The sequence below is a fragment of the Salvia splendens genome, unplaced genomic scaffold (assembly GCF_004379255.2).
Source record: "Salvia splendens isolate huo1 unplaced genomic scaffold, SspV2 ctg1007, whole genome shotgun sequence".
NCBI classification, from domain to species: Eukaryota; Viridiplantae; Streptophyta; class Magnoliopsida; order Lamiales; family Lamiaceae; genus Salvia; species Salvia splendens.
In genome coordinates this window covers 1-10,692 of record NW_024598545.1, presented here as the reverse complement: position 1 = coordinate 10,692, position 10,692 = coordinate 1, and the positions used below count along the sequence as shown (strand labels likewise).

At 38.2% G+C, this 10,692-nt stretch overlaps 2 protein-coding genes across 4 annotated transcripts; one reads left to right on the top strand and one right to left on the bottom strand.

Annotated features, from left to right (window-relative positions):
- Positions 1-54: 54 nt before the first annotated feature.
- Positions 55-4,370, bottom strand: LOC121788269. 3 transcript variants are annotated; one of them, XM_042187013.1, is made up of 6 exons: positions 4,119-4,370; positions 3,180-3,527; positions 1,270-2,399; positions 666-810; positions 436-539; positions 55-342 (listed from the first exon to the last, which is right to left on the bottom strand). In XM_042187013.1, exons 2-4 carry the CDS (start codon positions 3,523-3,525, stop codon positions 727-729), a joined length of 1,560 nt encoding a protein of 519 aa, XP_042042947.1. In that variant the 5' UTR covers positions 3,526-3,527; positions 4,119-4,370; the 3' UTR covers positions 55-342; positions 436-539; positions 666-726. The 3 variants fall into 3 exon arrangements, with proteins under 3 accessions (XP_042042947.1, XP_042042945.1, XP_042042946.1); XM_042187011.1 differs by lacking the exon at positions 4,119-4,370 and adding an exon at positions 3,615-3,762; XM_042187012.1 differs by lacking the exon at positions 4,119-4,370 and adding an exon at positions 3,615-3,762 and having other exon boundaries at positions 436-513.
- Positions 4,371-8,764: 4,394 nt separating this feature from the next.
- On the top strand, positions 8,765-10,592 carry LOC121788271 (GPN-loop GTPase 3-like; the record flags this gene model as incomplete). The annotated part of the gene is made up of 7 exons (XM_042187015.1): positions 8,765-8,769; positions 8,941-9,049; positions 9,142-9,223; positions 9,395-9,480; positions 10,053-10,156; positions 10,248-10,378; positions 10,499-10,592. Coding segments are annotated over exons 2-7 (501 nt in total), but the record flags the coding sequence as incomplete, so codon positions are not given.
- Positions 10,593-10,692: the final 100 nt, after the last annotated feature.

Here is a 10,692-nt window from a genome sequence, read left to right as displayed (position 1 = left end):
TTGGATTTAGGATCCCAATTCCCAAAACAAAGGCAAATAAGGTGCAACTCATACTTCATGAAACGTTCAGACATAATTTCATTGGGAAATATTTGTCAGTGAATTTATAACTAAGAGAACTTCAAATGTACATAGGCCCCAACGAAATGGCCACCATAACGTTTTTTTCTCAAGCACGTGAGCATAAACTCCACTCCCACTTCCCAAAGAGAGCTAAACTTAAACCAATATGGGATAGAGAAGACGAGCATATACTTCAACTCTCACTTTCAAGAAGCAGCTACTGGAAGTCATTGATCGGCGCAGGGAGCCAAATGGGGCTTGTTCTTTAAGTTCTCATTGCTAATTACATATCCAACATTTTATCAGGATTTCTGTCGTAGTTGTATTATGATAAAAATTAAAGAAAGTAGTAGTAACTAGATAAGACAGAACCTGGACATTTCTGCTGTCAATGCAAATTCTCCTGACTTTCAATACACCGGAGAAGACAAATAGGTGTCTACCGCTTTCCTGTTTCATGTGGTAGTTCAACTTCACTGCCAAAACCATAGGTGGTCATGGGAAAATAATCATTCATTTAAGAAAATTCATGAATTTTTTGAGAATTTCCAAAATGATGCTGGAAGTGTTTTAAATACCAAGAATCAGGTTTTCACACAAACCTTGAAACATTTCAACGAAGAGCTCTCTCTGTCAAAAGGGAAATAGTCCTAGACCAAAAAATTAAGGCACCATCTCGCTCTTGGCAAACACCCACTTCAGCCACACAATAAAGCAGTGCCTTGAAAGGTGTTCTGGCAGATCCACCTACAAAACAGCATGAGAAATCGCTTTGACTTCAAACATTCTCTATATGGATATAGTCATACATTTTGTGCGTATAACACGTGAAGCGCAAGAAAGAAAAACACATAATTTAACATCAAATCTAAGACTAGAAGAAAGCCTGGGACCAAATTTTTTACCTAACATATTTTACCATTCTAATGCAGAGCAACCTGTGGTGCGACTAAGAAACAGAATTTTCTAATCAGGTGTGATTTTATGGTTTCAGAAAGTTTATGCTTCCCTACTCTCATCATCCAACATGAGCCTATGAGTTGATAAAAGTAGTTCTACATCTTTTTATACATATAAACTAATCTTGTGATAAAGAATTCACAGCTAAGTAAGCGAGCATTTAGAATATATAGATGAAGACCTAAAGAACTTGAAGACTGGATGCAGATTGCAGCAACAAAAAAAGAAGAGAGTATTTGGACTTACAGTGCTCCATACAGAAGAATAGCCATCAGTTGAGAGCAACCAATCACCCACCTTGGATTGCAGATCTAGCCTGTTATTCAATATATCATGTCCAACCAACTCATCTTCATAATCTTCAGTACGATTGAAATTTCGCTCTCTTGTTCTTTTGTGTTTTCTATGCTTCTTGCGCTTGAGGCTTACTCTAGATTCTCTATCATAATCTGATCCATCTTCCGAAAGGTCATCATCATGTAGCATAGCATACTTGTCAGACTGGCGAAATTTTATTCCATTGTTGACAAACAAAGACTCCCAGGATTCAGTCTTGTGAAATTCTCGTGATAGCCAATAATATATCGCCCAGGACTGCACACCCAACCGTTTTATGACGACTAAGGGGTTGCTATTTAGGCCTTTTTTCAATATCGTTGCCAAGTCATTGGCATGATTTGACAGTTCACAAAGCTGAGAAACCACATCCTTTATCTTTTGTTTTTGTTCCTCGCTACCTTCTTCCTGAACAAGCCGCAGGAGATGGCGACCTTGACTAGTCACAGCAGTAAGCAGAAGTAGCTGATCTATGGTAGTAGAAGCACTGTATTTTGAAAGTATCGCTTCAAACCATTCAGATGCACTGCCAAGCCCAACTGTTTCTGATTTTTGTCTAAGATATTTCGGTACTAGATCCAGGAAATGACACAAATCTTGCTCTTCGAGAATGATCAGAAGGTGATGGCATAAGAATGAGAAAGATTGCTCCATGAGGAATTCATCAATAACTTCCCAAACTTCTTCTAGTTCCTCCTCACACATCAGGTCAGTAAACAAGTCAACAAAATATTGTGTATCAATCAGCAAAATGCTACCATCCTTTAACGACTCGGAGAACTCACGGGATGACCAGAATTCAGGTACATACTCAAGAAAATTATCAACAGTTCGTAGAACATCTAAATCAAGGAAATAATGGGGCTTCGTTGCAACCATGGCAGGAGACTGCCCATGTTTACCTTTCCACTCCAGCTCCTCCCAACAAATATCTCGGTTTACAAAAGCAAACTGGGATAATGCTTTAGCACCTTTTCCATGATCTGATCCACCAGTACCAGCAAAATTAGAGAACCACTGTAGGATGCGCCTAGAATTTCCTGGAGACATAAATGGGTTAAGATTCATACCAATGAGCCAGCCAATTGAAAATTTGTGTAAGAGTAGCACCAATAATTTAATTAACAGTAAATATGTAAATTCAACTATACGACATGCCATTTAAAATTGCTATGAATGTCTAAGGATCCTGACAAAATGCCGTTTTGATCTAATCGACTAAACATACTACACATGCTCAAGGACTGAAAATGGAAGAAAACTGTAGATTATTTCTAATCGTTGGCATTTACATATGGATGCGATTATAAACATCAAACTGTTTCTTTGTAGCTAGGGGATAATACAACATAATATCTGAATTCAGCGGGGAAGTCATAAAAAGCCGGTCAATGCCATCCAAACAATTTAAGCTTCCACAATTATAACCCTTAAACAGAATTCAGTTGTTTGCCATTCAGATAACCACAATTAGAAGCCATAAAAAGAATCCAGTTGTTTGCCATTCAGATAATGATGACATGTAAAAGCTGAGTATAATGCCATTGAGAAAAACAGTTATCAGTTCTTCATCATATAAAAATAATTACTAATCAATATAATCAAATACCATTGAAGTAGCCCTAAAATACTTCTTCATGCATATCTTTATATAATGCTATGCATGCCACTGAAATTCCACTTAACACTCCTGAGATTCAATGCATCCTAATATATCAAAGATGAGTCATGGGCTCAGTAAATAATCTGTGGAAAATTTATTAGAAAATTTATATCAACTCCAATGTCACGAGAAATTTACAGTAAAAATCAGCACTTGCCTTTGAAAAAATTCTCCAGCTTGCAGCTTTTCCTTGCTATTATAGGGCCCATCTTTTGTGGTTGCTTCTGAAAGATCAATTGCAGAAGTTGTGATGCTAAGTTCCACTTGATTGGCTTGGATCTCAATAGGCTCAGAAATAAGTCTCGTTGGTGGCGGGGGCGGATGGAGTTTATGCCTGATATTGTGTTACAAAGCCACAGCCGAGCTTCTGATCGGCTTCCTGATGAAATAAATGACCAGATTGATTGTTCTAATTCATCAAGAAGAGATATTCTCTGCTTACTATATTCATCATTCCTGGTGTCATGGTCCCAGGAAGGCTCGCAAAGGAACAGCTGAAGCATTTCTGCAGCATCACAAACTATACAAATTAAAAACCTCCTTACTAAATACTAATCCAGCAAACAAAAGCAATGCATTTATCAAGCCATACTCAAGTATCGAGGACAGGCATGATATTGTGACATAACTCCATCCAACAAGAAGAAAGTTAATTCATAAATATATGATTCTGAATGGTCGCGTCAATGCTCAGGTGAGAAGGCCTTATGCATAAAATTTTACTCGCTAACAGACACAGCACCTCGCGAGTATACAACTTTTTCACTTCCTCGGCAGCAAAGAATCACAAACAAAAGGTTTTAACAATAATTCCCTACTTCGTGGGGGCAAAAATAACGAGAACAAACTCCAAGAGAATCACCGCAACTATCCTACAATTTTACTGCAGTTGCAGTTGGAGTATATATCCACACAGTCACAATCACATAAATCTCCGTAGAAATTAGTCAATTACTACTGTCCTTGTGCCCCCGAATGAACATAGATATCAAATTCGAAGAAAATAGTCGAGCGCAATTCAAAATGGATGGTTAATAGATCAATCCGCAGGAAAAAAAAGAAGAAAATTAGCAATATAGCAATAATGACAACACACCTGGAAATATGGAAGCCCTTGCACAAGAATTTCGGCTGAATTTAGGATGGAGAATTAGGAAAGAGAAAGAGCAGAATCGCAAGCACAGGTGCAGTTTCTAGCTCCACGAATAGTGAGATGAAGTTAATAATCCGGCCAATTGGATCTATTGACCGGCCACCGCCATGAATGGTGGCTGTAATCTCGAACTTAATGGGTTTTGCGGTTAGCTTGAATTTTTCATGGACGCACATAGACGGTATCCATAGGCCTAGTTTGGGTGACGAGAAAATGATTCATAGGAAAATAAATCCCGGGATTATAATACTAATAACTTTACTCTCTTGTATTTAAAAAATATCAAAATTTTAAATTTTTATATTTGATATAAACATCAAACTAAAATTATGCTCCTACTTATTAAAAAATAATAATAATATAAAAATATTAATTAATTATTAATTACAATTGATAATAATTATATAATTATGTTTATTAGTTAAATATGAATTATTCATCATAATATATAATAATATAATTATAATTATAGTTACCTGGAGTATTATAATTATAAATAATTATAATAATAAATATGACTATTATAATTATAGTTGTAATATTTATGGATATTATAATTGAATAAATTTAGAATTTGAAATTTCACTATGACTTTATTGATTAATATTAATTTATAAAATTATTATTATTATTTATTATTAGATAATTTATATTATATAAATATTATAATAATATAGTTATAATTATGTTACTATTGATTATAGTTATTTATTATACCGTAGTAATTCAGTATGGTTTATAATTTTAAATTATTTTTGATGCATTGTAATAATTAATAATAATAATAATATAAAACTATACTTATATTGCATTAAATATGTAAGAATCTTAGAACTAGAAAAAAGAATACCTAAGAAAAGTTATGATTCATAATACTGGAAAGTTGTACTAACTTTCCTTGTCTCGGAATTCTGATCATTTTCCCAGCTTGATTAAAAACGGAAATAAACTCATGATTTTAAAATTTAAGGAATCATATTACTTTCCCAGATAAAATCCCGACAATCAAACATGACCATAATGCATTGTTCTTTCTCTTAACTAATTCCACTTATTTTAATATTTTACCCCGAAAAAATATGCTCTACTATATTTTTGTTTGAGCGTTACAAAAAATAGTTTAATTCATAATTGACTCATTTCTGTCCTATTTTATTCACCATTTCTCTTTCTCTTATTTTATTAATTTTTTATTAAAATTTATGATTATATATGAGACTGTCCTTTAGTACACGGAAATATTTTATAATTTATTTATCAATTTAATTAGAAATATAAAATTCAATAAAATCAAATAAAATTAACTTTATTTAAACTCAAAAATTACACTGTAATTGAGAGATACTAGTATTTTTGAAAATTGAGTCGATAGTAGTACATTAGTGAGAGAACTCCGTTAGAGCATCTACAATAAGAATAGTCAACCATAGCCCAGCCATAGCCTAGCCACAAACTCCTCCTGTCATATCATCAGCACTAAAACTCCTCCTGTCATATCATCAGGACAAGTAACTGGACAAGCAATAGCTCAGCCATAGCCTAGCCACAATAAACAAAATTATAAAAAATAAATAATTAACAATCACACAAAATACGGAATTAAATTTATGACACATATACGGGAAAACTCAATAATAATTTAAAATTTTAAAAAGTACATTAATAAAAAAAAGTAAATTAATTTTAAAAAGTACATTAATTAAAAAAAATTACAGAAATCTAAAAAAACTCCTCCTCCACACACGAACCCCCCGCCTCCGCCTCACTCCTAGCCGTCGTCGCCGTTGTCGCCTCTATCCGGGACCCCCAAATCGCGGCATCTGAGTCCGCATCTGAGCCCCCCACCTGTGCCGCGGCGGGATTCAAATCGGCTCGCATACTCACGAGCATTGCGTGAAGAAAACTCTTCTCCTCGGAGTCAGTTGCCGCCCTCCATTCAGCTAAGATCTTGTACATTTGTTGACGCGTGAAGAAGAGGAGCTCGGATGTCGACGCGCCAACAGGGGGATGCCGACTGGACCTCCTGGGAGGTCTGGCGAGCCCGTTGCGCCCGCCTTTGACCAACCGGGCGAGTGCGGCGAGCAAACGCGGGAGGGGACGGGGTTTCCTGTACCTCCTCGGGGAGACAGTGGGAACCGCTGCTGCTGCCGCCGCTTTAAGCACCGGTATAGTTCAGGCGCTGCTTCTTCGGCCAACCAGCATCTACACCTGCCCGAAACTTCTCGGAGTCCATCAGCACCTCATAGCAGTTCCAGTAGGTGAACTCCTTGTAAAGCCTAGGCTGGGGAAAGGCTTTCTGGTCTGCATTCGGAGGGCGTAGGTGTACAAGCCAGAAAATCGGGAGACCCTAGCCCGGATTCGGTCCCACCCCTTCCGGCACTTCTCCCCGCTCCGTGGCCTCCCCTTCGGGCAAAATGCTTTGTAGGCTGCTGCTATTTTAGCCCACAAGTTGACGATCCTCTGATTGTTCGAGGCGAGGGGATCATCGCAAACACTCACCCACGCCTAGGATAGCGCGGCGTTCTCTGTGTCGGGCTGTCGTCACCAGTCGGCTGCGACGACTCGCCGACCACCCTCTTCTCCTTCTTCTTCTTTGGCGCGCCCCGACCCCGCCCTACTCCCCGCGTTTGAACGGGAGTGTCCGCATCCCCGAGATCTATCTCCAACTCCTTTAAGGAGAAGGTCTCAAACCCAGTGAACTGCGTATCTGCTGGGGCCGATGTGTGCGAAGAAGCAGTAACAAAATCAAATCTGGGGCGATAGACGTTGTCCCCCCCCCCCCGCGTCCCCTGCATCCCGGGTGCCCACCCCGGCATCATCTGCATCCCGGGTTGCATCTCCGGTACCCCCTTCCCACCCGGCATCGCCGGCCCGCCCTGCATTGTCGGCCGACCCGGCATCCCCTGCCATCCCGGCATACCACCCACGGATGTCATCCGGGGCATCATCTGCTGCCAAGGTAACATGTTGTATTACCCGGCCATCGGACCCCATCCACCTCCCACGGGTACCGTGAGAGTTTGAGACCCGCTCGTCCCTGGAGTTGGCTCGTTGTTGTGCTCCATTTCGCGTTGTTGCTCTTGTACAGAAATTAAGATAGAGAGAATACTCGTTAAAACAAGTGGTGCAAATGAAAATGACGTGCAAATCGCGTATATATAGTGTTTCGAAAATTAAATAAAAAAAATCCGCTTGCCGATCGCTCGCCGATCGGCGAGTGCATCGGCCAGCGCTCGAGAATCGGTGTGGGCTCGCTGTTTTTCTCGCCGATTTGGTACTCGCCGGCTGCAATGGTTCGACGAGCGGACCGGCGAGCGCCAGGGATCGGCTAGCCGGTTGGCTCGCCATTGTGGATGCTCTTACTTGCTTCCATTTTTTTAGAGAATCTGATTAGTCGAACATGATCTGTTCTATAAATTCATACAGATAACTCTATATTCTGATATCTAAAAAGGCAAGAAATCATAATTGTATGATGAGCTATGACTGCTTGATTAGAAAGTGATTAACCACTGTACCACACCTAGTTTTTTTTTTTTTTTTGTGTTTCTGCATCACACCTAGTTAACTCAATTACAAGTGCTTTGAAATTAAAGCACCCATTTCTCCTATCAACGCGGTTTGGCCAATTATTATTATTATTATTATTATTATTATTAAAGAAGACCCTTCATGCTTTTCTCCAGAATCTGTGCAAGTTCGAGAATTTGGTTCTCTGTCCTCTATTTTGGTAATTTCTCCCCCTCTCTTTGTTTGATTTTGACAGCACAATCCACAATAGTTCATGGAATTGGTTGTTTCAGCATTCATTATATGGATAGTAGCAGCTTTTTTAATTTTATTATACGTTTCCTGAGTGATAAAGGGGAAAAGGGAGTCGCAGAGAAGATAAGTGATTTTGTATGTATATCTTTTAAATGTGCTTGCTAGTTTCGGAGGATTGTTTGACTTTGAGCTAGTAAATGATTGAACAACTGATGCGTCTGTATCGTTTATTCTCCTGTTACTCGGTGTTGGGCGCTGAAGAGAAAGTTTCATACTTGTTAGGATGTTTGATTACTACTGTTGGAGTTGAAGCTACTTGGCGAAAAAAGTGTAGTTCTAAGGGATAGATGTAATTCTGGTTTAATGTATTGTATTTGTACTGTTGTTTCTCTTTTATGTGTTATTCTTGTGTTCTGAATAGAAGATTTTCTGTATGTTGTTAAAATTATGACTGGGGCATTATTGTATCTTTGAAATCTGTGTTAAGATTGTATGCATACTTATTGATTGCTCGTGTTTTACGAATGGGAACAATTTGAATTGTTTTCTGTACTAATCCGATTTTTTTTGTCCTTTTTTGCTGTGTGGCTGATGATTCAAGCGGTGTAATAATGCTTTCACCAGTGACATTACTTTATGGGCCTCACTGATGCACTGAGCTTATTGTTTGCGGCTGCTGTTTGGTTCGCTAGTTACGCTTTGGTTGCAGTTCTTGGAGTCTTTCAAGCCCTTGATTTCTCCGAACCTCCATTTCCGACTAACAGTTCGAAACCAATAGGAACTATCATGGGTACGCACAATTAGTCATTGGCCCTGCTGCAGTGGAAAGGTTATTAACAAATGTTGCTGCGTATCTTACAAGTTCATCTATATTTTATCATCTGGCACATATATTTGTCCTGATGGTGGTGGTGATTTGGATTTATTAATTTGTGCATTTTTCTTGTTACTATGATGAGTAATGCTCTCTATTAAGATGCACTATATCTGGTTGTTGCAGTCTACCTATTGTTCTAGCTTGGCCCAACATTGCGAAACTATTGGCCGATCAATTAATATTGTAAACTTAGATCCTGCTGCTGAGAATTTCAACTATCCTGTAGCAATGGGTGAGACCCTGCAACTTTTGGGTTTATTGATTGTTGTTAGTACTGTGGCATATTCCACTTTGCATGTCCTTAATCTGGACGCTTGTTTTCAGATATTAGGGAACTCATTTCGTTGGAGGATGTCATGGAGGAGCTTGGATTGGGGCCAAATGGTGGCCTTATTTACTGCATGGAGTATCCTTCACTATATATGATTCCATTCAATTCTTCATGCTGTTAATTTATGCTTTAGTGCTGTCTCAGTATAACTGTCTTTTACCAAAGCTGAACTGTGATTATCAGGTAAATGGCATGTCAGTCTTTCAATACGCTGTATGAAATTTTGTACAGCCTTAACTACCACATGCACCTCGAAGAAAATCTGGATGAGTGGCTGACAGAAGAATTGGACAATTATTTGGATGATGATTATTTAGTTTTTGACTGCCCAGGTAGCACGACTGTTTCCTGACATTGTTGTCTCTTTGTTCAAGAACTTATGTTATGAATCTTATGATACATTTATTTTCATGGAGTATCTTATGTGATATAATACTATGACACTAGAGCCACTCATTATGATTACTGAGATGTTTTGTTGCTCATCTAAGATTCAGCCGAAACTCATAGTCCCTTTTCCTGAAGTGTCTTTATCCTTCAGAGTTTTTCTTAGTCTGTACTGGTACCTTTAAAATATTGATGATCACCTAGGAATGCCTGGTTCCTTAGCAATCATTCTTGTAAACCTTATCACATGGTAAACTCTAGTTGGACTGCACTCCCCTTCCAAATTAGTGATGACTTTGCTGACATAAATGGCTATCAATACTCATTGCAGTGCCTTATCAGTTAAATCCTTAGTTTTTTGCACAGTTGAATTGTCTTTATCCTCTATGCCGATTGCTCTCCCCCCTGAAGAAACAAATATCCAACTGATATTTTTTCTCTCTGAGAATTACCATCATGTGCATTTATTTATCTTCTAGTACTGAGATTCTGATGCCAATTTCTTTTGTCATTTAAGGCCAGATAGAACTCTTCTCCCATGTACCAGTGCTTAAGAACTTTGTGGAGCACTTAAAGCGTAAAAATTTCAATGTCTGTGTTGTGTACTTACTTGATTCACAGGTACTTATGCATATATTCTAGCAAACTTATTTGAATGTATATCCATTTCAAATGTATTTATTCTGAAATTCTATCTTGTATTCTTTATTAGTTTATAACAGATGTCACCAAGTTCATAAGTGGCTGTATGGCCTCACTATCTGCTATGGTTCAACTGGAGCTACCTCATGTTAATGTTCTCTCCAAAATGGACCTTGTGAGAAACAAGAGGGACATTGAGAAGTCAGTGCTGCTTACATTACATAAATATTGTTTGTCATTTGAGGCGCTTGTTCTGTTATTTATCTTGGCTTAATATTTTTTTAGCTGATAAGCCTGATATCGCTTGTTGTGCTCTCTCAGTTACTTGAATCCAGAACCTCAGACTCTGTTGGCTGAGCTGAATCAGCGTATGGCTCCACAGTTTGGGAAACTTAATAAGAGTTTGATTGAACTGGTATGTTTAAGTATAATGGTTTTATTTTGGCATTCACAGTAAATAAATTATATGAATGCCAAGCTTGCTTATCATAATGGAAGTGTTACTAAACTATATT

What these genes read in the sequence shown, in the direction of transcription:
- LOC121788269 (XM_042187011.1), bottom strand. Translation starts at nt 3,648, where the DNA reads ATGTCACAATATCATGCCTGTCCTCGATACTTGA. An exon ending in GCTGGAGAATTTTTTCAAAG is followed by an intron (nt 2,400 to 3,179) that starts GCAAGTGCTGAT and finishes TTATGTCTCCAG; the next exon opens with GAAATTCTAGGCGCATCCTA. An exon ending in ATTCTTCTGTATGGAGCACT is followed by an intron (nt 811 to 1,269) that starts GTAAGTCCAAAT and finishes GCTGTTTTGTAG; the next exon opens with GTGGATCTGCCAGAACACCT.